Consider the following 26,656-nt stretch of genomic DNA (forward strand, 5'->3'; position numbering starts at 1 on the left):
AATCATTTTATAATGCATTTAACACAGATATGAGTAAACTGAACTAGTGGCAAAGTCTTTCACTACCAAATTATGTCAAGTTCTAAGTATTGTGTTTGTATTGTTATGTTGACAAAAATGGCATATTTGATATACAATCCAAAAGAAGAAAATATTTCTGTCAGTAAAATACACGTATGGAGGGGGAAGCAATTTATTATTTTAATATTGATATAGAATATAGCAGGCATATGCTTCTCGTCTGTAGATTTCTGGATTGATTATTTAACAGCACTTAGTGAAATATCAAATTCCCAGAATGCAAATGGATCTTTTAACAGCCCTGAATCTCCAAATATTTAGTTCACAATAATAAGCTGCTAATTCTTGGATATAAGAAGCTGAATCCACATAGTTTAGCGTGATGAAAATTTGAATGATGGATTCAATAAATTCATTTGTAAAATAATTTCCTATTGACCGACTCACTACCTTCGTCTTTGCACCGCGAACAATATCTTCTGTGTAGACGCAGTTTGAGAGCACAGCCCCGGAAAGCAACTAACGCAACTGAATGCTGGACGCAATCTGCCACTACGCATGCGTTCATTGTACTTAGCCAACAAAGAGGCAGTGAAGAGACACATTTTAAAAGGCTCTGCTATGTATGTTCATATTTGTGGATTTTCAGGCTTCTTATTTCTACTGCTTCCATCAGTTCATAACCTTTGCTAAAGGAACTTGGGGAGGAAAAAACGAAAACTAACCAAAAGCAGATAAACCTCCGACCTCCTCAAGGTACTCTTCAAATGCTGATTCCATGACGCACCTCGGAGTTGACGGGAGGTTTGAACCGGCATTAAAAGGCAACTGAAGGCCATTACAAGTCTCCACTTTGCTTCAAAGAAAAAGTAAAGGACAGATGGCAGAGAGGAGGAGAGACACTGGAGGAGACATGAGAGATGGGAGCCACAAGAGAGAAGTTTAGAGATGGTTAATGATGATGGAGACGGAGGAAGAGCGGTAATGACTAGAAAACACCCAGAACAGCACGGATAGGGACATGAGAGGGAAGCGGAGGGTCCAAAAGAAGAGAAGGAGGAGGGGAGGCACTCGAGGAGGGGGCACACGGGGTTACAGAGGCGGGCGAGGTCACCATTCAACCCCGTGGCATCCCTCAGTAATTGAAATTAGGTGGGGGGGGGTCGGGCGGGAGGGCAGCGGCACCGGAGGAAACAGGCGACATGATAATCAATTTGAGGCTGAATCGGAAACATGAGCCACTGGGGGGGCCTCGGTCCCCCTGCCAGGCCTCCAGATGGCCCCGGCCCCAGCCCTGTGTGGGCCCTGTCAGAGCATGCAGTGTGTGTGTGTGTGTGTGTGTGTGTGTGTGTGTGTGTGTGTGTGTGAGAGACAATACCATCTGCCAGGAGTGCAGGGGGAGTTCAGCAGATGTATTTGCTGACACTAGGGGCGCAGGAGGACGTTATACTGTATGCGCGTTTGTGTGCGTGTGAGTCTGTGCGGTTGATGGAGAAATGAACACAAAAAGTTGTGGCGCTCTGTCTGGCGACACAGACAGAGCGCCACAAAATATACAACATCATTGCTATGTAGGAGGTGGCAACAGTTGCATTGTCGTCGACGTTCTCCATTCAAAACCTTTTTATGTGAGGTTGTTCTTGCAACGAGCCGAGTGTCGTCGGCTGTAGTTTGGTGGCAAAAAATAGTTAAGGAAGCAGTTCACAGCGTGGAAATTATTGCTGGAGAGTTTTTCAATTGTGTCATTTTGTGCGGTTTTTGACGTACGTTTTCATGAAAGATTTCGTAATAATGTATTTTGACCAAAGATTTTTCGACCTAATACATTTTTTCCTTCTGTGAAATTTCTTTTTTTAAACTTTTTTTTCCTCAAGTATTTCAGTATTCTTGAAGCCTTTTTTCCATTTAATAAAAAAATAGTCTCGTTGCATTATATTCAGAGAAGGCAAACATTTCTATGGCAGATATTTCCAACACTGTAATTGACAAAACCGTCTAAATTGATGAAAATACAAAATAGATATATATTAATTTTTGTTTTGGGGTAAATTGTGGTTTAAAATGGTGACGCGGTTACCTGAAAGGTTCTTCAAATCACTCGATTTGTGTTAATCCTACTATAAAAGCTCAAGGTGTTGCTTTGTGCGCTTCCAGTTTCCCTTTTTTCATTCAGCCTTTCTTTCCTCTTCTTCCTTTAAAATGTAACTGTCATCTTTACAAAATATTGCCCTCAAAAAAGAGACCACAATCTACAATAGATGAAGAAAAAGAAGTAATGTATCTTTTAAATATACATGTTCCATTGCTTTACATTTTACCTTTTTCAAATGAGGTAAATTATACAAGTCAAAAGATACACCTAAAAATACAAACCTGCCTCTGCAGCTGAAATCAACAAAAACATTCACAAAGTTCACATGTCTGCTCCCCGAGCTCACGGATCCAAAGAGCGAGAAGAAGAAGAAGCAAGGAGGAAATAGAACGTGAGAGATTCAGCGGGAGCATCAGGAGGAGCAGTGTGATGCGGAGAAAATCGAAAAAAAAACACATCCCCAACTTTATCTTGTTAAGACAACTATTCCAGTGAGCTTTTATTTTGAAACAAAGAACAGGAACGTAAAAAAAATATATTAATAATAACTTCTTGAGGCGGTGTATGTATATATACACATATACGGCCAAAGTATTATTTTCATTGTCTATTTCTGTTGTGGAAAATGGAAAATCTCTTCTGTGTTTTCGTCACGTCGGCCTTGGTGCTCGATAGACAGGACAAAAAAAAACTGTTTTTCACAAAAAATACATATGAGGGCAATAAGGCTACAGACATGTTAATTGATGGCGGATCAAGGAGAACACGGGCAGACTGACGGATGAGCAATGCGCGCACACACACACACACACACACACACACACACACACAGGCACTTGCAGGATGGAGCATAAAAACACACCATTCATAATAAATGACACACACATACAGACAGAAAAATGTGTACTGCTCTTAAAAAACCCGTCATTGAGCCGCTGCCTCTCTTTCGTATTTCTCTCCGCCGTTGTTCAGCCGCTGCGACCACAGTGGAATTGCTTTGGTTTCGTGGTGAAAGGAGCTGCAGACGTCGTCTATGTGGGCTGTGAAGAGCTCCGCTGGCTTTTTCACACAGTTAAAGTGATATGAGAGTGAACGTATTTTTTTTTTTACAACATAGATTGTAAATGTATCTTTAGCAGGGGTTGGTCCTCAGGGTGGAATATTAACTACAACGGCTCCAGCGTTGATTTGCGTCTCTGCTCAACCTCAACTCAGCCGACCGGGACCTGAAGGGGCCTCTGCAGCCCCGGCTTCGCTGTTTCTTAATGACTGCGAGTGTCTTGACATGCCACAAGCAATTTAGGAACAGTAAAGCCAAAGTTAGGAAGAATGAATTATATGTCTAAAGGTCGACTTCTTTTCTTGACATCCCTCAATGGATTGAAGTCATGAAGATGATCCGGTTGTTGCCACATCTCCCAAAGCACCTGCTGTTACATGATCAAAACTTCACGCTCAACGTGGGACAAACGTAGATGGTTGTATGTTTAATGTTTCTACTCTTCTCCTTCCCTGCCCCCCACCCCCACCCTCCCCGTCTTTAGGTGAACCTGCAGTGGCCAGAGAGAATAACTGTCTGAATGCCGCCAAGGCCTGCAACCTGAATGACACGTGCAAGAAGTACCGCTCGGCCTACATCAGCCCCTGCACCAGCCGCGTCTCCACCGCCGAGGCCTGCAACAAGAGGAAGTGCCACAAGGCGCTGCGGCAGTTCTTTGACAAGGCAAGGCGGAGAAACAAAGGCCTGATATCTCATTAAAAGCTGAGTGTCCATCACATAGCACCTCCTGCGGAAGGAGGATCGGGTACATGAGTTAGACGGGGGGGGGGGTTTACTATCAAAATGAGTCAGCCGGGCTTTTTGCCGCAGGGCTTTTCTTCCACATCTGTTCACTCATCAAACGCCAGTTTTTGCTGTAATTACAAGGCGGCTCCCTCGATGTCCCTTTGGAACACTGGGCCCCCTCTCAGTCGGCGACGACATGAATTGATAGAAAACTACACAGATTGCGTGACATTGTTGATCTTGTTGTGATTCTCTGTGAGTCTGTTTTTCACAGCAGAGAACTTTCTTTGTGGTGGAGATAAAACGAGGATGACATTCTTCTATTGAAGCCAAATTGTTCTGTTAGAACCCGTCTTACTATCTAGCGTGTGTCATTAAACTCTGGCATTAGAATGTATTGATGTAGTTATTAGACTGAAGCCATTTAACAATGCATGAGAGACTATTTTGATGTCATGATTGTTTGATTCAAATTTGCACTTACCACTTAATAGACTCAACAAAGTCTCCTGCCAACAATAACTGGTGAGTTTCACATTTCCGTGTGGTCCTCGCTCCACACAGGTCCCCCCGAAGCACAGCTACGGCATGCTGTACTGCTCGTGCCCGCTTAGCGACCAGACGGCGTGTTCCGAGCGCCGGCGTCAGACCATCGTCCCCGTCTGCTCGTACGAAGAGAAGCAGAAACCCAACTGCCTCGAGCTGCAGGCCTCCTGCAAGACCAACTACATCTGCAGGTAGGGAACCGCGTTCCCAGAAGGGTTACTAATGTTGCACTGTGGACGTTATGCTTTAGGATTAGTGAATGAATCCCCAGAACTCTCAAGAAACCAGAACTGAAAAGTTAAACCGAGCATTTAAAAAAAATGAAGCCAAGCACCAGAAACGGCCACTCGAGGCTTCATGCTGTTAAAATGCCCAATTTTACTTACAGCCTCAAACATCCATCCATCCATTTTCACACACAGGGGGCTGGAGTCCATCCCAGCCAACTTCGGGCAAGAGACAGGGTTCGCCCTGGTCTGGTCGCCAGCCAATCGCAGGGCTACACAGAGACACACAACCATTCACACTCACATTTCACATTAGTTTCCCCAATCAACCTGATCTCCAGAGCACGTCTTTGGACTGTGGGAGGAAGCCGGAGAACCCGGAGAGAACCGACACAGACACGGGGAGAACATGCAGACTCCACACAGCTGTGATCAAAACACCATCTATTTGCATTCATTCTAAATTCTTCTTTGTCCTTAACCCGTAAGACTTCATTGTGTCCTTCTGTACTCACTGTAGCGACACCAGTAGAAATTCAAGGCCTCGAGGTCCAGATTCAAACACAGAAAACGACACGTGGCGCCACTTTCATTGACGCTGTATTGTGCGTCGTCTCGCCCACAGCCGGCGGCCTCATGGCTATCTGGGATTCAAAGAAAGCATTTGACATAATAAGTGGGCCCCATGTGGCCCGTGGCCTCGGGTCTCCCTCCTCCTCTGTCTTTCTTTTTCTGTCCCTTCTCTCCCCGTGGCGCTGTGCATCGGTCAGGCGTACACGCTTCCCCCCGGTCCATTTGCCGGTTGGCACAGATAGATCGCAGCAGGTCGGCGCGATTAGAGAGATCAGACCGTGAGTTCCACCGGTAGTCCTTCACATGAGCCATTTTACCGCTGCTGGCTGGAAAATGCAATGGCTGCCCCCGAGCTGTGATGTTAGCATTGCTAGCAGGAACGTTCCAGCACAACGCTTTTCCGTAAGGTGGTGACATTGGGAGGTTCTTTGTTTTGTGTCAAAGGGTGCCATCTCACCCCAAATGGAGAATTCCTCAAGAATCCGAGACCCAAAGTTCAATTTCACAGGCGCTGCCCCCGTGGCAGGAGTGTAAACAATCGTGTGCTAAGGTGGTAAATGAAACAGAACAGACTTGAGGGGAGGGCCCGTTTATTGCAGGACATTACTGTAGCTGCGGCGGCGTGCGTGACAGGGCCACCCCCCTCCGCTGGAGGCGGACATTAGGAGGGCTAATTGCATTGAGAGAAATTACTCCGCCGCACATTTGGACCTGCCATTCGGCTGCACGTTCCAATTTCGCCCCCTGGCAGGTGTGAAAGCCTCGTACGAAATGTTTCGTGAGCCGCGGTCGCGTCTGGCTCTGAAATAACTTTGGTTGCGTTTGCGTTGCAGGTCACGACTGGCTGACTTCTTTGTCAACTGCCAGCCGGAGCCTCGCTCGCTGTCGGGCTGTCTGAAGGAGAACTACGCCGACTGCCTGCTCTCGTACTCCGGTCTGATTGGTGAGCACACGCAGCGTTTAGTCCAGGTCTATGGATTGTTTCTTCAATGGTGTGTTAAAGGGGTATTTTGCATGTGTCTTTTTGCTTATGGTGAATTGCTTTTTTTACGTTAGTGGGTCTGAAAGAGGCCGAAGCTGCCTCATGGCATCATGGGTAATCACCAAAACCGCTGTGTGTTATGAAATATCAAGAAATATTCATGAACAAATCACTTGTATCAGTTTATGTGCTGATCGGTGGGAATTGAATTGAACATGTGAATGAATATATGTGTATGTGTGTGTGTGCAAATCTTAGGTGCTCACATTTAATGGCCAAAGTAGGTAAAAAAATAAAAAAATGTTGTAAAATGCCGTCATTGAAATGGATTAATGAAGAAATACTGCAAACAAAACATGGTGATCTCCAAACAACTCTAAAGATGAACTTTTGGCAATGTCAGTTTCCAGGTCTCATCAATGCAGTTGGTGAAAACAAAGAAAAGATGAGAATAGAAACCCCAAATTCCTTTTAATTGAACTCAAGGTGTAATCCCAGTCTCAATCTGCCAAACCTTCCTCACATCCCACCGTGTTCTCACAACAGTCACCTAACCCGCCCGGGCGCGCGCACACACAGCCGGTCCGCCCGGCCACAATCGATTCCCTGTACTGCAAATCCAAAAGGGCCGGTTTTGGGAGCGCAGCCAGCACCCGAGAACAATCCGTCGGCGCAGTGAAAAATCACCGAGCGAAGCTATTTACTCCCCCTCGCATGGAGAGAGCCTATTCCTCATTCCCCTCCCGCAGAAACTCCCCCTCGCCGCGTTACCCGTGTTCACGGGGAGGAGGGAGGCAGAAATGTTATTACGCCATTCGTCTTTTAACCCAGAAGGAGGACGATAGCTGGAGTCTTAAAGGCTTTTGATATTCTTTTCTTTTCTTTTTTTTTTCTCTCTTGGCAGTGAGCAGCGTATCTCCACTATAATTCAGCGAGAATCACATTCCTAACTCCAACACAGACACACGTGAATGAATTGTTCCCTCCACCTGCTGCAGGTACCGTGATGACTCCCAACTACCTGCGCTCGCCCCAAATCAGCGTCTCGCCCTACTGCGACTGCAGCAACAGCGGCAACAACAAGGACGAGTGCGACAAGTTGACCGAGTTCTTCACGGAGAACACCTGCCTGCGTGAGTTTGTCCCTCCGCTGCCCACATTCTCCTCCTCGTCTGCTCCACTGCAGCCTTTTTTCTGTTCCCTTTCTATTTGCATCCCTCCGCTCTGCTCGTCTTTCTTGTCTCTCCTTCTAACCAAATATATCCCTTCGCCCCGGCTTGCATTGTTATCCCTCTGCATTATAGAGGAACCAGTTCCCTTGCAGCAGGCTGTCTAAATATGCGTGTGTGTGTGTTTGTGTGTGTGTGTGTGTGTGTGTGTGTGTGTGCCCAAAAGCTCTAGCAGGAGTCCTGCTCCAGTTCTTTGACAGAAAGCGGCTTTTTTTTAATACAGCCCTCTTACACAACCACTTTAATTAACAACCACACACACACACACACGTTACCGGCCACGATGCATGAGTTGCAGCACGTTTTTACCGCGCTGTGGAGATAAGAGCCGGATTCATTGCATGTTTCTGTGTAATCGGAGCTTATTCTGCTCCTTTTGCTTTGGTGCTACACTCATGTCAGTCAGCCAGCTGCTTTCCTCCACAACACGGTTTAAGTGTAATGTGATTCCTCATTGATTCCCGGGTGGAGGTCAGAACACGGGGCCACGTGAGAGTATCTTGCTCAGTGTCACCCGAGCGGGATGGACGCTCGGTCAAAGGGGCTTCGCTGGAATCTGGTGGACTACCTGAGTGAAACATTGGCCCTTTTTATTTGAAGATATGTATATAGTACCTACTTTTTATTTGCCAACATAACTGTAAAGTGGTGGAAGGCCTTAATAACTGCCTTCGGTCGGAGTGGCGTGCATCTCTCTGGCCTTTTCTTCTTTGTTTTGGACAGTTTTCTCTCCCCAAACAAAGATCCCGAGTGGAAAAGAGGAAAGTACCTCGCTCAAACTCTGCAGACGAGAGCCGAACCCAAAGAGACTCATCCAGTTGTAAAGTGTTGAGGTTGATACACACATTCGCCGCTCTCTGCACAAAGTGCACAGTTGACTTCTAAATGAACCAATTGGGCGTTTAATTGATGTATCAATCGGCCAACTGGTCAGTGGCTGCTGAGTGATTGACTGCATGTGTGTATTTGTGGCATGAGCAGCATTTCATACGTGTGACACGTGTGTTAATGGGGGTTAAAAGACGCTCTGTCTGCATATCTATTTTTGGGTTAATTCAATGTAAGGCAGAAGGGGAGGGAACCTATTACTGAGGCGTGTGCACGCCGGCTCGTGCTTCTTCTTTCGTCTCATCCCGTCTCATCCCGTCTCCCCGTGTCCTCCTCTCGTTGCCGGCCTCTGTGTGCGCTCATTAAGCTTGCTCAGCAGTAACAGGAACTGACAACCCCGAAGATCCTGACACACACACGCGCCGGTCACAGGGTCACGACTAGGGAGAAGCTACGAGACGGAGGCAGAAAGAGAGAATATGGAAAGACTGAGAGCGAGGACTTACTTATACTGCACTTTAGATGTTGTATCGTTTAGATGGGAGACGCTCTGCTTTCCCAACCGGATCAAAGCTCATGTCTGTATTGGCTAATGTCCCACAAAATGAGTTTCCCCATTTTTATTTTGAATACTTTCAGACGCTTTAGGTGGTACAAAGATTCAGCAATTCAAAAGCATGGGTGAGAAGAATTTCCTTTTGGATGTTGTAATTTGTCACACAACTCCTGAGGGGTTATCTCGCCGTCCTTTATATGCAATAATATTCCCAAATATATTAAAGGCCTTTTCCAATACGACGCCTCCCCATATCCGCAATATGGTCTGAATACGCAAAGGTCACTGCAGTCCAGCATTGCAGCAAACCGCGTAAATGTAAAGTGAGACGAAGTGGGTGTGTAGACGAATTTGGTTTGTGTGTACTTTTCGAGGACTACTTTTTAGACCCTGAAAGTGGAGGTGATGGCTTTTTTTTAAGTAGGGACATTTGTTCTGGTCATCAGCCCTTAAAAATGTCTCCCGGGTGGTTGAGACGTCCTTTTTTAGGCTTGTTTTACGAGGTGACACTCGCCGCATGTGGGTTTCAGATCAAGTGTGCTGATGTCATCCATTCCCGGATTAGGTGATTGGTTGTAGACGTGAGCAGCCACTCCCAGGAGAGCTTTCACTTTAAATAATGAGACCAGGTCTGTGCATACTCGACTCCTTTCCTCGCCCCCTCGCCCCCTCGCGTCCTGCCCACTGGATAAACAAGCAGAGGAGAGACGAGTCAAGGTATCAAGCAATTAACAAAATGAGACTTGTCGCCATTTGACAGTGACTTCTATTGAGTGTGACATATACGGTCATAACAATTTGGAGAGGACAATGAATCTACGAACACAGAGCTGTGGAGGACAGCGTCTTGGTTTCATTTTGTAATTCCAAAACAAAAGGAAAGCCCACGTGGACGTCCGACATACTGAGACTTAATTTGAGACGCCGACTCTTTTGCACAGACGACTTAGCCTGAGGTGAGGAGACAGAGGAGCCCATCAGCGCTCACAAAAACGCTCATCAGCCGCCCGCTGCCTCGGCACAAAGCTGACAGCTACACAATCACACACGCACGCACAGGCAAGAATTAGATAAGCACATGCACGCTCATGAGAAAAGTTGCACGTACTGTCAGGGCGGTGGGATATTGACAAAAATGACTTAATTTTTGCTGATTATTGCATCTCTGACACGAATGCAGCACCTCTTTACACACCATTTATTTTACTAGAATATGAAATTAAGTAACTGTCGGTCACTAAGTGATTTGTTCCAAATGCCAGTTGTTGTTTTTCAGAGCCGTGGCTTGTCCCATTATGTGCGTTAATCCATTCCTACTAAACCCACATGCTTATTTAGGCTTCCATACATATAAAATGCACTTTAAAACCAAAATATATGACATATAATTCTATCATATTTCTCCAGTGATTTCTTGTTTATTTCTTGGTGACTTTGACAGAGAGAGAGAGACGGTCCATGTTTTGGGATGTCTGGTCTCATCAGAGGTAAATCCAGCACAGCAGATAAAGTGATGGAGTTTCCGGATCTGCTTAGTTGGAGATTAATAGTCGAATAGTAGATTAATAGATAATAATATTAAACCCTTTTCTTATTCTCACCATTTACATCCTTATCTTCATTTATTCATCTACAGCACAACGAACAGCAGAAACTGGTCCTCGGCGTCCAGTTTTTTGATGCTTTTGTTTGCATGGGTCACGTCCCGTTCCTGGAAGTTTAGTTTCAACTCTTGTCAATTTTGAAAATCATTGGAAAAATATGCTGGTAAAAGATATCAAATAATTGCCCCGATGTGGAAGCATGGAGGCCTCATAGAATCCTCAGAACTTACAGGACTGACTCGTGTGAGTGTTCGCTGATCTACTGACTCGAAGTTTAGGGCCTATTTTCGCTGGAAACGACCTCATCTCTCTCCCGCGGGGAAGAACTATCGTATTCATGAATTAAAGAAACAAGCGCTGCGTGTTAATGTCCCTCGATCTGGTGCCAGAATCCTATTCAGAGACACAGCAGTTATTCACAGGTGCTCCAATGATACATACAAGTGTGTTGTGATTCACATTTGAACGAACGCTTCTAATTCAAAGCACGAGTGGTTTAAGGTGTTTGGAGCGTCTGTGCAGAGAGGGGAAGCGAAATGAAAGACTCGTGGGTTTTAGCCGCAATCACAGCCGGCGTTATTAACCTCTGAAAGAAACGATGTTTTATTTTGATAGAATGCAAATTGCATCTTGTGGCGCCGCATTTTTTATGCATTGGTGGATTGTTGCATTCGCTTATTTTGAATACAGGTGGAAGGTTTTTATGCACACAAACACATCTCCAAAATATTGTTGGGTTTTATTTCTGTTTGACGATTCAACTATTTTTTTGTATTTTTAAAGTAATACACTGAACGCATTTGATGGGAACGCATGCTGCACGCCGTGAAGACTTACCCATAGGCCTTTGCACACGCATGCATGCATATTTCATCGGGGTTAAAGAGTCGTTATGCAGATCAGCTCTTCTTTCCTTTGCACCAGTTTCATAATTCACTGTTGGGGGGGGGGGGGGAGAATATCATTAGGTTCAAACATCAGCTCTGTGAAGCTCAGCTTTCCTGTGATGTGATGTGTGTCTTTTACATCCAAGCCATGGAACGCTATTAATAGGGCCACTAATGCACTCTAATGGCAAACAGCCACCTCAGCACTCAGCTTTCTGATTGTGTGGTTGATTTATATTGGCGGGGGGGGGGTGATAACAAAACGTAAGTACCTTCTAACTCACGTTTAATTGTGGTTTAGGCCGCTGCAATATAAAGTCTTTATTCTAACATGTGGAGCATCATGATAACATCCGGCTTCATGCTAAAGGAACCTGCTTGCAATTACTAAGCAGTAATTCGGTTGTGGCTTATAAAACAAATTATTTTGCAAGTAAAGAGTCAACAGGTGATTTGTCGGGAGCTTTTAATGCGAGTAAAACTTCTCGTCAGAATTAAAGTAATTGTTTGAATCACTGCAGCTCCCAGTAACAATATTACTACACGAGCTTCACGTGCAGCACTAAGTAAAAAGTATGTGTCGTTCGCCCTCTCTGCAGGCAACGCCATCCAGGCCTTCGGGAACGGGACGGATGTGGGGGTGTGGCAGCCGATGTCCCCCGTCCAGACCACCACCTACACCACCACCCCTTACCAGAGGAACCGCGAACGCAACCCCAACACCGCGGACAACGCCATCAACACAGACCCCGGCATCTACCACTTCTGTGGCAGCTTACAGGTAAGACGCACACAGACACACACTGACGCACACCGTGTTCACAGGCTTAAGTGTTCCAGTCAGTCGGGGACAAATATGATTCCACATCATGGAAACGTTTCTAAAACTTTTCTTTTTTTTCGTCTGCGTGGATTGAAAGATTTAACAGGTGGATAAAGTTGCAGAATGTGGAAGGATTCTTATTTCACCTGCTGATACTCTCATCTTTTTCCCCCCGATCGGTGTGTCTCCAGAGTCTGTTCATCTGATGCCTCTTCCCTCTCATTTTACTTATTGTCATTACCCAATATGTCAGGTTGCCATGGCAGTGAACTCAAGTCGTAAGTGCTTAAAACCACACAAATGCATAAACAGCAGATTAAAACCAACAGCCAGGTGGAGTTTCTACCAACTCTACTGTCTGGTGGTCAAAAATCACTAGATAAAATAAAAAACCTTTACTGTAGCAATAACAATAACAATTTAACACAAGCAATGAGGACTAAGTTACAACTTTTCCCAAATAGTTTTTTTTATTTTTATCCTAGCATGTAAAATGGGTTCGGGTACGTTACACATGACTGTGTGGCGCCGAAATGCATCTGAATGTCCGTCACAGTGACTCGTTCGCCCTCGTCAGTCCGTCGGTCGACCCACTTGTGCGTATCGATCCGTCTGAATGCAGCACCCCCCCCCCCCCCCCCCCCTCGCGCCTGATACGGCCGTGAGCAGCTGGTACACCCCCCCCCCCCCCCCCCCCCCCACCCGCCGCCTCCAGTTATCCGGCTGATGAAACTGGGGGATCACAAGCAGCAATCCGGAGCAGCGGTGACGGTCTCCCCCTGGGTCGGGGGGGAAGTGGGGATGATGCTGTCGTTGCCAGCAGAGCGATGGAAGGGATCAAGAGCTATTTCAAATGTAATAACACCGCAACCCGACAAAGCATCCTGAAAAAAAACTCAAGTTATTGTTTATCCACGGCACAAGGCAATCCTCTGGGAGATTTCCAACTGAAATCCACACGTCACAAATGTCATTTTTAATTCGCGAGCTAGAAATCAGTACACAATTTGCTTTTATATATTCAGGAAATATAATCATTTACAACTCTCTAAATTAACCACAACACTTTTTATACCTCCGTTTTGGTCTCCACCATCTCCAAGGAAACATCTGGCTCTAAAGCACAACTTGTTTACTAGCTAGATGCAAACTTGTGTTAATGTAACAGATGTGTTTAGGCCATGGAAGTAGTCGACTCAGGTACTGATCTTTTCAGCATTTATTTGCTCCTGCAGAAGACAATAAAACACAGACATTGCCTTCTGGTCTCTGCACATCAGCTCCCTACACACAGGGTCTTCAACAGTGTAACGCTACTGTGAAGGAAAAACCGGACTACTGCAAAATCTAAATTATAGCTTGTCAAAGATCCAAATTGTGACAAAAAGGGGAGAACAACCCCAAGTGAACAAAATAAATAACAGTGATAACTGCAAAAATTCCAGCATTAAAACAAAAGAAAACACATACCTGCAGAAGACAATAAAACACAGACATTGCCTTCTGGTCTCTGCACATCAGCTCCCTACACACAGGGTCTATGGAGGGGAACGTATACGTCAGGACGACCGGATGTAGCGAGTACAAACGGCGCGAAACTAAACAATGACCAAACGTATACTTTTATCACCACTCCATCGTCTAGAATAATGACGCACCACAGCTGAGAACCGTGGTCATGTTACCCACGCTAATGGTAGCTGATGTTAACAGTTATAATTAAGAACATAGGGAAATAGTGCGACGTCGTTTTTCTCTCAACTTACCTTCAACAGTGTAACACTACTGTGAAGGAAAAACGGGAGAGGCGCAGGAGAGATGAATCGCAATTTCCGCAAATTTGACTCATCAAAATAAAATTCACACACACACACGTTCAACAAGATTGTTGAATAATAACCAAAAAATAAAATACAATACTTTGAAAATGACAGTGTATTTCTAACTCCGTTACATTAATATGCAGTTTGGTGCTCTGTTTCTCGGAGCTTTTACAGTAAAAGCTGCTCCGTGATGTTACTGGAAACAGGCTTGATGAGAGGAGCAATGCTCATTGAGAATTGCCCGTGAGACCAAGACGCCAAATAAAAAAAGGAGCAATTTGCTATTGTAAAAGGCAATTTATTATCTCTTTCAACATTTTTGAAAATGTGTATTTGCAGGGATACCCGCCCTGCCAGTTTAATTCACGCAGACTTACACTGTAGACGGATGCAATTACATAGAAATACACCCAAATGGCAGTGCGCTGAGTGGCTGACACACACAGACACACACACACACACACAGTCGATAAAGAGCTTCGCCGGTGTACTGCTGGCCCCGCTCTCAGAGCACGTCGAGGACACGTTAACGAGAGGTGAGGTCAAGCACCGCTCGGCTGCGCCGGCGTGCTCGATTTCACGAGAGCCGGATCCTGCGAGCGAGTATGTGGACGTCAGGGCCCCCTGTGATGTTGTGATGTCAAACTGGAGGGACGGAGACCAGCTCCAATCCTCCGACAACGATCTCTCTCCTTTTCACAAACACACGCAGAATAATAACTATTACCTTCATTAACCCCCAGACAGGACTGCCCGGCAACACTTGGCGTTAGCATTTAGCTCAGAGCGCCGTTATCCCGGAGCCTTTAGAACGGGGGATTCGCTTCTTTTTCTTCTTCACAGCTTCTTGTTTTAATTTTTAGAGGAAAGTTAAAGACCCCACAGGAATGTTTTTACTTTTCATCACACAACAGAGTCGGCCCCACAGCGGATAAAACAAGTTATGCACAGACAGGGAAGACACACACACACACAGTTTGCAAGCCCCTGGGCCCCTTCAGCCGGCTCCTTTGAATATAGTCGACTCCCAAACAGGCAGGAAGCGCCCAGGACAAATATGGAAATCTACCCCATGCTAATGTGACTTTTCAGAACAAGCAGGTATTAGGCAAATCCAAACCACGTGGACCTACGGCAGGAGTACATATTTGAATTTGGTGACATACAAATCTTGGAAATTGGAAATCATCTCTGCAGTCGTATATAAGAACATATTTTGGCTTTATTCTACACATCTTAAGAATAGCACAGCTGGATGTGTGGTGGACGTGGCTAGGCGTGAGTGTAGATGCAGCATTTGTTTGTATGAATCAAGATTGATCAACATTCCACCGCTCAGAAGCCCCGTAAAAGTCAGCCTCTAGATTGCTGAATCGGTTTGTTTTGAATCATGGCGGAGACGTTATGGCAGTAAAAGCATCAGCCGTGGCAGATGGAGCCCTGCTTCTTAATGGAATCTACGTTCTGAGATTCACTCGCGTACCATTTGCATTTCCGAATGTGTTGCAGTTAAACTCTGCCGATGCCCTCGGGATCTGAGACTCTAGCAACAAGCTGTAAACAGTGAAATGTCGTAATGATCTAAGTTGTGCCTCCAGACCACGACTCTTAACGCAGATGGGTACTCGTCATGAAACACAAACTGTTCATCATGGACTCAAATCGGTTTCTTTTCCTTCTTCTTTTTCTGCTGCCAGACCTCCCGTCTTTTGTTTTGGTCTGAAATTACACCGCGAGTCATAGACGTCATCCTACTCGAGCTTGTTTCATTTCCTCTTTAAAGAACAGAACAGACGCAATACATAAGACTCCTGATCAAATGCTCTGTTTACCAAACACACAAGCAAAAGAAAAAGAAGAGATGTCCAAATGCTGATTACAAGACCTGCGCTGCAAATCAGCCAATCAGCTCCTCGTGGGCTCACAATCAACACAAGTGGCAATCACGTGTAACTTTCACCTGAAGAGTAACACAGAATGACAAGTAGTGATGTCATCACTGAACAAATGTCACGTTTATTTGGGGAGTTTTCTTTTTTTCCAGTAAATGACCCGATTGCACACGTTTTCCTTGTATATTTAGTTTTAAACGGGAGTTATAAGGCATCAAATACACAATTACAGTTCATCCTGGTCTTGATGAATACATCATGTAACAACGTAAAATGGTTTCATTTTAAGTAAAATACTGAAGTTCCAGCTTTGTGGAATTGACATTCATTCAGTGTTGGTTTCTCTGAACGGTTCTTTTCCAAAGCTTAACCTTTAATTAGTATTAAACACCTGAACTGACCTCAAACACCGACTACTAAGTCCGGCTTGGTTTCTTTGAGCCCTCACAGTCCACTTCTCCAAAATCCCAACCGAGACTGAACGCGCTCAGACCTTTTATTGAATGACAAATCGCAGATGAAATCAAACTCTTGCGTTGTCTGTTCAGAGGCGGAAGTTTAACAGGCTGTCCGGGTGAAACCGCCGAAGGTCATTAGAGCTTCTTCCTTCCAATTCAGCTTCAGCTTCCAATCGGCCGCTGCGATCACATAAACGTTCACATTGAACGTGCTGCTTATTTGAAGTGTTTGAAGGCTGGTGCGTGTGCGTGTCTGTGTGTGTGTGTTGTTTGTACCTGTTGTGTCAACTTATTGACAGGATACGCTCAGTGTGATTAAATCGCAGGTCGTTCCATCGATTGTGACGTTTGTTAAGATGCGTCTGTCTTTTTATGTAACGTGCAAACTTTACATACTAGTTTCCCCTTCAAACCTCCTTAGCGTGTAATCTGCTCACCGTTTAGACCGTTTAGAGAATGTTTTTTGTGGATGTTTTGTGTCGTAACACGGATCAACACTTTAACTCTTTCTGTTGCAGGCTCAGAAATTGAAGTCAAACTCGACTGCTGATGGAGTTTTCTGTGTGGTAAGTTTGATGGAATCATGAAACAAAACATACAATAAGTAACAGTTGGAGATTTAGACAAATAAAGACCACTCTCATTACAAAAATCAAATAAACAACATAACTCTGAAGGTATTTAACTAAAGGTTAGACGAGTTTCAAGGAATGTTCTTACTCTCAGAACTCTGTTGCCCAAAAAAGATCCCAAACGATTAGTAATGTCTAGCGAGCGCGTCTATCGCTTCCAGGGATCAAACAATCACAAAGCGTCATCCGACCTCGGTGTTGGAAGTCCGTCGCCTCGCGCTGACTGATTGCCGCGGCTATCCTTCCCGCCTTTTTTTGTGAACTCCTGGTCTTTGTAGTTCCTTTGAGGCTTAAATGGGATTGTTGCTTATCTGGTGGCTTTTAAAGTTCACTGGAAATGTCATTGTACAATAATAAGGCGGCGTTATGCACTGGACTGACATTTAATAGAGGCAGGGACATGTCTGGAGGAGATGACCCCGCCGTTAGCTTGCAGCTGTATTAGCAAGCACACACACACACACGCTTATATATGATGGCTCATGCAAATGCACACACACACACACACACACACACCCAGATCTTTGCTTTTCAATGCAATATTTTAATTATGGAAACAAACCTTTTGATTTCAGACAAGATGAATACGCTTAAGAGTATCATGGGCGATATTACTGAATTAAACAGTCTTGAATTGTGCCAACATTTGCATGTTTGAAGTGAACTGCAACTTAAAGTCAAATTTATGTCGCAGTGGGTGCAGAAAAAAGTCACAATGTCATTCTCCAATGTGTGATGCATGAGAGAAAAAGACCTAAACACCTAAAACGTGACAATGGCCTTTGATATTGAAAATGCTTGGAAGCATCTTATGGTATTTTAGCTGTTTATTGGTCGTCATTAATCAAGCTGTCTGGAATAAGACATCAGCGTCCGCTGTGGGAAAGATGCAGAGGTACCTGCCACGGCTGATTCATGGGACTTTCTCATGCCGCCAGCCGAGCATTCGGACCAGAAACAAATGTGTGAAACGAGCTTGCTCTAAAAACTCATATTTTCCAAGACCTTTACATGTTAGCCCGATTAAGCATACGCTCCAAGGCGTAGTGTGTTTGCCTTCGAAAACTACATTTATTAAATATATATTTGCGTGAATACGAATATGCTAAATAAAGTCCACAGAATACTCATGTTTAAGAGTTAATGTTGGTGCGGAAGATCAGTGCCGAGCGATACAGAAAAACGGCAGCTGGGGTCGTTCTGGGATTCCATGCAGAGACTCGGCAGGTTAAACACGCACCTGCTGCTTGCCACACGCCCCGCGGCCCGCGATTTACTTATTCCACCCGCTCTGAGCTCTGTGATCCTGAACCAACCCTCCGTCTCCTCCACAGGACCCTCAGATCGACAGCCCGAGCACGTCCGACGCCAGGAACTCGGCCATCGTCTCCAGGCGGCCCGCCGGCCCGACCTCCCTGCTGCCCCCGCTGCTCTGGCTGTGGTACTGCGTCCCGCTGGCGCTCTCCTCGCCCGGCTCCTTGTAGCCTCGCGGCCTCACGGGCGCAAGCTACCACGGACTGACGAACGCACATTTGTACAAAAGCAAACGCAAGAAATTATAGTCTTTCTTCTCAGTAATACCTGTTTTACTTTTATTTCCCTTTCACGTGTCTTTCTTTTTGACTGCTACTTTGTTTTTTTTTATGGATTTTCTAGTTTGTCTTGCATTGCAGCTGTAGTCTACGTGTGTTAACTCGGTTTGACCGTTTGCTCCTATTTGGGTTTGTTAACAAAAAAAGGGGGGGGCGAGTCTGTTTGTGTGTCGAGGCTATTGGTGGGATCTTTTGCTCAAAAGTCACAGTCAGTTCAGTAATGGCTACATTGTATCACCCGGTTTGTGTCTGATAACGACGTCATCTGCTATTTTACTTTTATGAAAAGGTCCACGGAAATATTTACCCCGAGACGAAACAATTGAATTTGAGGGTAAAACAGCAGTAACTTCTCACATCATGGCGCCCCAAACGTCTGCACCGTACTGAACGCAAAGCACACAGGCAAAGACCCACAGACACACACACTGCACATGCTCACACATTCAGACAAACACACACACACACACACACACATGATTTCTACTCCCTTTTCCCCTTTTTGGAGCACTACCTTGAGACGGCAGGTGAGCGCTCATTAGTGACTGTACATACGTGTAATTGTTCGCTGACCCTCTGTGGAGGTGACGGAGAAGCTGCTGCAGGTTTCCTTTTCTCTTTTTTTTTTCCCCCCCGACGTGCTTTGACTCACTGTGTCCGCGGAAAGGAGCTGAGGGTGAAATGTCGTTGTACAGTATGTATTCTATGGTGACTCACTGCTCCATCGCGCCAAAGCTCAGTGCGTCCTTTCTTCTGTCAGTTCCGTGTCTCGACTTTTTGCCTCGGTTGTAAAGTGTGTGTTTGGGGAGGGAGGGATCCCTTCATATGGACCTTTTGTGAGTTTAAGCCAATCTAAGGTTGTTCACATCTGGCTCAGAAATTGTCCTTGTGAAGGTGACAAACTGTGTTGTGGCTCACCTGGAGGCCGGTCACATGATGAGGTTTGTCGAGAATTATCAGGCAGGTGTGTTAAAAGGGGCAGCCGAGAACTCGTACGGTTGTTCTGGATTCTCACCAACAACCTCATATGAAACACGCTTCCTCACGACGCGCGATCCAGACGTTCCACACGTGTTACTTCAGCCGCTTGACTGACAGGAGCGTTCATGGCGCGCCGCTTGGGTTTATGTAGCTTCTCAAAAACATGATTAATGTGTAGTCGAACTGAAACGTTATTTACCGAGCATTAACATGGTATATGCACCGTATGTACTTGGCTGAGAGCATTGTGAGCTATTTTGACTTTCTCATTCGACATAAAACACATTAAATAAACCATTTTGTTTTTTTATAACAACTTAAGTGTATATTTCTTCCGGTATGTACATGACTATGGAATATTATTGCATCTGAGAAAGAGGATATCAATGCATCTCTCCTGTTGTAGTTATATAAGACTGTATCTCCCAAACATATTGTTTTGTACTATTGCCCCATTTATGATGTTGCTTAAATATAGTATTAAGTTTTTGGCTAAGACTTATTTTTCTATCTTCTATTAATTTAGCTGTTTTGAAAAGGAGAAGTTGATCGTGATCATTTTGGTTTTTTACTGCTAAAATTATTTTGGTGCCAATAATTTGAGCGAGAAAGACGATTGATGCTAAAGACCAATATATTCTATTCTTCACCGGCAGAGTTTTTCATTGAATCACAAGTGGGAAAAGATTTCCACAAAAAGGTGTGAAGTTTGGAGAGAAATGTTATGAGTTACTTTGCCACAACAACTCGGACTGGTTACATTTCTTAGAATTGTGTCTTACAATACTTTTAATTTCCTTTATCTGGATCCGAGTGTCATGTCTTCATTGACCGGGCGATATGAGACACGTCTGTAGTGGAGGTTCAGTGCTTCACCGCTCTTCACAGAGCTGCTCTGACAGCAGAAGGCCTCACAACGTGGCTCACGTCTTCCTGATGTTAGGTCCCAATTTAAAGAAAAAAACAATTAAGATGTTGAATACGTTTTTGCTGTCGGTCTCCATCCCATCTGTTGTTACAAAATACCAAAAATGGCTTTTTGGAGGCGCGGACTCCCTCAGCCATCGGCATCACTACTTCTTAGCTTGTGAAAATTTAAAATCTATTGTACAAAAGTTATGATTAAAAACTGTTAAATCACCCAGACTGTTTGTACGTGGTGTTATTTCAAGAGCAAAGAGGAAAATAAACCGCCACAGACACACAATCAACTTTTAATATAAACGTCACGAGTTGGTGTCGCTGACCTTGAGATGACACCAGATGAAGAAAGAAGCATCTGAACTTTTCTAGCTTTGCCAAACGGACACGTGAGGGACGGCCGGCGCTTCCAGGGGTCCTGAATCCAGGAGGACCGGGTCGCCCGCAAACAGCGGGGCGGATTACACGAATTACCCCAAAATTCCAATACAATAACCCTTTACTTCAAAGGTGGTGGGATGTTCCTTCGTGCGGTATTCTGCTGCGTGAGGAGTAAAATCCATCCGCTTCCACTTTGCCCAACAAACGGTCTTAAAACTGCTGCCCATTTTGTCATTTTGTCAACTGTTCCTTACAGCTTCAGAGGAAGGACAGAGTGTCTCATTTTTTCACCTCACACTTGTTTGTGCTCTAATAAGAAGAGATTGTCTCGTCGTCAGAAACATCTCACCCAAACAGACCATGAATAGTCGTAGAGCTAAAACGTTATTAATTAAAACCAACGTAACCAGAATTATTTTGAAAGTGGGTTGATTGGAAAAGTGACGGCGTAAAGATGCTGTCGTTCACGGCTCCACGTTTTGTATTAAAAAGGTGTTGATAGTCAATGACAAAGTGGACATTTGCTGACACATTTCAGTTATGATGAATAAAACGTTCATGTAAAATAGAATCAAAGTGGAGGGTAAATGGTACGACGCCTCCACAGCATTGTCATTAAACGCCAGAAAATGAGTCTGACATTTGAATGTGATTTCTAGTCATAATTTTGCTTCATCCTCTGACTCAGCCATTACACTAACTCCATGTCCTCAAGACCTTCTACGGGGCTCTATAATACCAAAATAACCAGTAAGGCGTAGAAAGTCTTCAGGTTTCGGAAGTGGCCATAAATGCCCCTTGTTGACTTGTTGAAGGAGGCTGAACGACGTCACGTCTGCGTGACACGGTTCAATTTAAGAACATGCTTAAAAACATGTTAAATTAAGAAGATTTTGGAGATACAGCATAAAGCTAAATGCTGTAAAAAAAAAAAAAAAAAAAGACATTGCTATAAACTATAAAGACAGCTATCGATACCACATCCATTAAATGTGGGGGATTATAATTCTCCTGCAGCGATGGAGTTTATTAGGAGCCATTAAAGCCGGCGGAGCGATCACCATAAGTGACTTGAGGAGAAGAAGGAACGCAGTCGGTCCCACCGCCAAACAATGTTAATATGGAAACTGCCAAGAATGAGCGTCACCGCTGCGTCAGTCTGCACTGCAGAAAACTTGAAACTTTCCTGATCATCGATGTCATCGTTGTGTGTTGCAGTGAAGCCTGAGACACAAACGGCTGCTGGTTTAATGACATTCTGCCATCGTGGACTCGGGGGTTACACCGGGGATGTTTTGGTAAACACTCAACATCTGTTTCGCTGTCATCACTTTGCGTCCTTTCTTCTTCTTCACCCCCTTTGTGTAATCACGATAGTTTTGTGTGTTCAGCTTCTTTCATCGACTTTGCTCTAAAATGGTGACCGCCCCTTTCATCCTCAGAACTGGTTTGAAAACCTGGCGGATCAGGATAAAAGGGAGAGTGCACCACTTCCTCCCGCCTCTTATGTGCAGGTTATTGAGCTGTGAGCAGATGCCAGCAGCCCACTTAATGCTAAATACTGCAGTCTTTTATCTTGAGAAAGAATACAGTCAGCTGAGAGTGTAGAGGCGCATACTTGTCTCCTCACGGTCACTAATGGTGGTGACGGCAGCAGCGTTAATGGTCTCGAGGCCTTTCAAGTCCCAGATTGTGGACTTCAGAGAAAGGCGTCAAAAGGGAAGAGTCCGATAAACCTGGTGTGAAAATAGCCGGATATTAGCGCCTTTGTTGTTGATTTGAAATAGTTCACTAAAATAATACTAACCTTGGTTTAAGAATTGATTCATACTGAGGGTTTTTAAATGTAAGTTGGACCATGCATTACTACAGCCACTAGAATGCTGGGGGGTGTTTCCTTTTGTGGTTGTGCAAGGTGACATTTTACAAAGTGTGCGCACTGAGACATTTAGTTTCGGTCCAAAAAAAACTTCCCATGTTTTGCCATCTTTTGGTTCAGCGCGACCTGCGTTAAAAAACAACGTTGTGTACAAGTTAACCGATGTATTTGAGTAGCATGCGTCCCGCGTTGGCGGTATTAATTAGGGGTAACAGAACTGTGTCTAAGGATTATGTCAAATGTGAACACGGCCCTTTTGTTGTCAGCTGATTTTCGGCGGGCTCGCGCGTTCAGATCGCTGAGCCACGATCTAAGTGACTCCATCAGCAGTGTTAGACGAGTCTGTGGTGTAGGCTGAGCTTGTTATTTGACTCCGTTGACATCCCAAGAACATCGATCAATACAACACCAGAGGCAGGAACACACACAATATATCAGATCCAATTTCCATACAAAAAGGCATCAAAATGTTTTAATTGTAAATGTACAGATTTATGCTCAAACGGACAGAAACACTGTGATAAGCTGCCCTTTGTTAAAAGTCACATGAAGACAAAATGCCTGAATGAAAACAGTCAGACTTTATCTATGTGTGTATATATATACATACATACATACATACATACATGTGTATAAACTATTTCAAAAGTTCTGTTATTGATGTTTTTCTTATTATCAAAGAAAAAACAGTTAAATTCAGATGAGTAATGTAGCGTGTACTTGGCAAAACTGCAGCCTGCACTATTGTGCACAAGACACTGAAACACACACGTTGAGGCTAAATTATTTCACCAATCTGTTCTCGTTCAAATGTCTATTTATGCCCTTTCAGTTGTCTGTTTTGCACGTACAAAACAAACCCTTCACACAAAGTAACATCTCGTTGTAAAAAGGAATTTTTGCAATCTGAAGTCATCCAGAGAAGCCCTGTCAGTCATCTGGCAGGCAATTCCAAACTTTTGAATGTGTGTGTATGTGCAGTTGATAAAAAGTGACTTTACAATATTTGATGGTTCTACCACAATTGAAGGGAAAGAAAAAAACATTCAACATCACATAAAAGAAACGCTATCATGTATATGCATATAGAATATTTGGAAACCAAGACACTGAGGGTAAGAAAAAAAGTAAATACCGCAGACTCGCTTCGTAATCTATTGTTTAATCTTCTCATTCAAAAAAAAAAACATCGACTGAACCTTAGTGCATTTGTAAAATTATTGTTTAACTGTAATGCATCATTTATAAATTTTACATAATTATGTTACATTAAAGTTTGCATTACAAGAAAACAGGCAGGAAATTCAGGTCAGGAGAAAGGATGTATGGTGTATGTTCACAGTAATAACTCAATTGATAGGCATATAAATACCATCAGTAGTATGTGTTTCATGATACCGACCTTGAGGTTACATTGCAGCCCAGAATAAACATTTGGATGAATACTTGCATAATATTATCCCCCAGTGGGTCCTAATGTACTGCTAAAGCGTTTCACTTATAGTGCATATACAGACATGTGTGAGGCCCAAAACTGCAGATGATGGACCCTTTTCCACTTGAGAAGACCTGAGCCGGTATCAAAAACATCAAATGGTGGAGAAAATGTACGGATGTGTATTTCAAGGACAAATCTCAATAGTTACATCCAATCATCTTTGTCCTTTAACATCTCAATATTAGTAGTGTTTTTAAAAATTCCCAGAGGACACTTTCTCCTCAAGCCGATGCCACAGAGCAACGCCCACTCATGAGTCCGAGTAGGTTCGTAAGTCAGGAGGACTTCATCTCAGCTCAGTCAATCTCTTCAAGCCATTTAGTTTGGTTTAATGGGGTAAAACCACTGTTTTCCTCTGTCAATATGGCAGATTGCGTGACAGACAAGTAGAGCCCAGGAGATAAAGAGCCTGGAACGGGTAAAGCTCGCCAGCAATCACAGTAAATGTCTGACCAAAGCTCTGGTGGAAAATACGCATTGTTGCTGTCAATCTGCAGGTTTCCAATTATTTGTTTCCAGGCTGTTCATATACACACAAGAGACAAGGAGATCATGTTGACGGAAACATTTTCCATCTAAATCAGAGAAGAAGTGCTGTTTTCCCTCCATTCGAATGCCCGTTGATGAGAAATATATATTTACTCTTCTTCCAATCTGACAACATCCAAACGCGATTCCTTGCCTTTGTTTATAATGGGTCCCTTAGTCTAAAATCCATGAAAACATCTGCTGCCGTCAGTGTAGAAGATCCAGTTCATACACAGGTTCCTTGGTGGTGAACAATGTTTTTTCGGTGCTTCAAACCAAGGCCTCTTTCCTTGTAGTCCATTACTCGCTGTTGCGATGTGTCTACCAAGGCACTGGCAATAGCGATACCTAGAATACCAATGAAAAAAGAGAGTTAATGAAGAGTTATATGACATGCTTTGGCGATGGCAGATGGCCATTTAAGTAATTGTGCCGATTCATCTTCTATAGGTAGGTATTGTGAAGATCCGTTCTCAACTGCAAATGTGGAGTTCCACAAGGTTCGATTTTGGGTCACTTGTTTTTTATTACAGTATTAAAAGAGAGATTTGCTTCAACGGTAAAATGTAATTACAATGCAAAAATGTATAATACTTCAAGGTATATATATAAATACATATAATTTATATGGAAAAATAGACATCTATATACATAGATATCTACATATAATACATCTATAGGGCGAGAGAGAGAGAGATAAACCCACCAAAAGCAGAAAACATGTTATCAACGTCTCTCCCGCTAGTGTTGAACACAAGGGGGTTTACGCTGAGGTTACTGAAGTGTAACTCCCACCATCCTGCCTCCTTTTCTCTCTCTCACCATTCAGCAGGATCCCATATATCTCAAAACAGCTTCTGCATCAGAGTCTTGACTCGCTCTCCACAGCAGAGCTCAGATGCACCGGGGCATCAGATGACTCGCAGCATTGTGTTACCTTGGCAGGAGCTGCTGTTGTTCATGAGGCTTTAGAGTCACGGCATCTTGTGCGAGCACAGCTAGTCCCGTCTTCCCCTCCTGACGACCGTGGGCTTGAAAACGGCCGGTCATTATGACAAAAGCTCAATCTGCCGGTACGCAGGAGCCCAAAGAACAAAACAGGCAAACAGTGGAAGGGATCTGTTGTGCTCTTGATATGATTTGGATTTCACACGCGGGTGATTCTTGGAATTCCTTTTTGTGGGTGAAAGGGGAAAGCCGATTACACAGTCGCTCAGTCTGTTCCTGTGTGTAAACTTTAATCTGCAGGTTTATGTACGTGTGCGTCCACCTGTGCACTTACATATTTTGCAGTTTGAATACAGGAAATGTGCCCTCTGACTGTCTGGAGACAGCTGGGCTGTTCAAATTGGCTCATGATGGTAGTTGTTTCACTTTGGAGCGGTTTTGTCTACCACAGACAGTACTTAAATGTTTTTTTTGTTGCTATGGTAATTCAAGGAGTAAACATACCTCCATAAGAGTTTGTGAGGTTAGACACCGTGGTCACATTCGTTCCTCTTTAAGGGAAGATGATTTGGACGGCTTCTGTTACTCAACGTCTTACTTCTTTAAGCATAAACAAAAATAACATGTTTGTTATTCATTGTTTATTACTGGAGCACTTATGGCAAACGACCAAATTCATAATGGGAAAAGGTGCAACAGACCTAAAGACTCACATCCCCCGACCGCCTGGGCAGACCTGCCCGACCGGAAGCTAAGCTAACAGAGCACAGCGACAAAAAATGATCCACGAATCCTTATATAGAATATATACCAGAATATATAGACCAGTACTCGTATCACAACCAAATCCAATGAAATGGAGAACACTGACTGGGAAATTTAAATGAGATACTTATTCATTTGGGACCTGACATCTGAATATTTTTCCATCAAAATTGCTTTTACCTTTGACAAATTGCCATTCTAATT

At 44.1% G+C, this 26,656-nt stretch overlaps 2 protein-coding genes across 9 annotated transcripts in view; one reads left to right on the plus strand and one right to left on the minus strand.

The window, feature by feature from the left end:
* gfra1a (gdnf family receptor alpha 1a) overlaps window positions 1-20,678 on the plus strand; it is a 57,945-nt gene extending 37,267 nt beyond the window's left edge. For both annotated transcript variants that reach the window (XM_078104879.1, XM_078104880.1), the window contains 7 exons: window positions 3,658-3,836; window positions 4,464-4,636; window positions 6,079-6,188; window positions 7,226-7,360; window positions 11,931-12,112; window positions 16,846-16,893; window positions 18,294-20,678. In XM_078104879.1, the coding sequence (XP_077961005.1) occupies window positions 3,658-3,836; window positions 4,464-4,636; window positions 6,079-6,188; window positions 7,226-7,360; window positions 11,931-12,112; window positions 16,846-16,893; window positions 18,294-18,443 (977 nt within the window). In that variant the 3' untranslated portion in view covers window positions 18,444-20,678. The remainder of the gene's footprint in view (window positions 1-3,657; window positions 3,837-4,463; window positions 4,637-6,078; window positions 6,189-7,225; window positions 7,361-11,930; window positions 12,113-16,845; window positions 16,894-18,293) is intronic.
* Window positions 20,679-23,157: 2,479 nt separating this feature from the next.
* Window positions 23,158-26,656, minus strand: part of LOC120820841 (attractin-like protein 1) — a 124,386-nt gene continuing 120,887 nt past the window's right edge. For all 7 annotated transcript variants that reach the window (XM_078104886.1, XM_078104887.1, XM_078104885.1 and 4 more), the window contains one exon: window positions 23,158-25,087. In XM_078104886.1, the coding sequence (XP_077961012.1) occupies window positions 24,966-25,087 (122 nt within the window). In that variant the 3' untranslated portion in view covers window positions 23,158-24,965. The remainder of the gene's footprint in view (window positions 25,088-26,656) is intronic.

This window comes from Gasterosteus aculeatus, chromosome 6, assembly GCF_964276395.1.
Source record: "Gasterosteus aculeatus chromosome 6, fGasAcu3.hap1.1, whole genome shotgun sequence".
Classification (NCBI taxonomy): Eukaryota; Metazoa; Chordata; class Actinopteri; order Perciformes; family Gasterosteidae; genus Gasterosteus; species Gasterosteus aculeatus.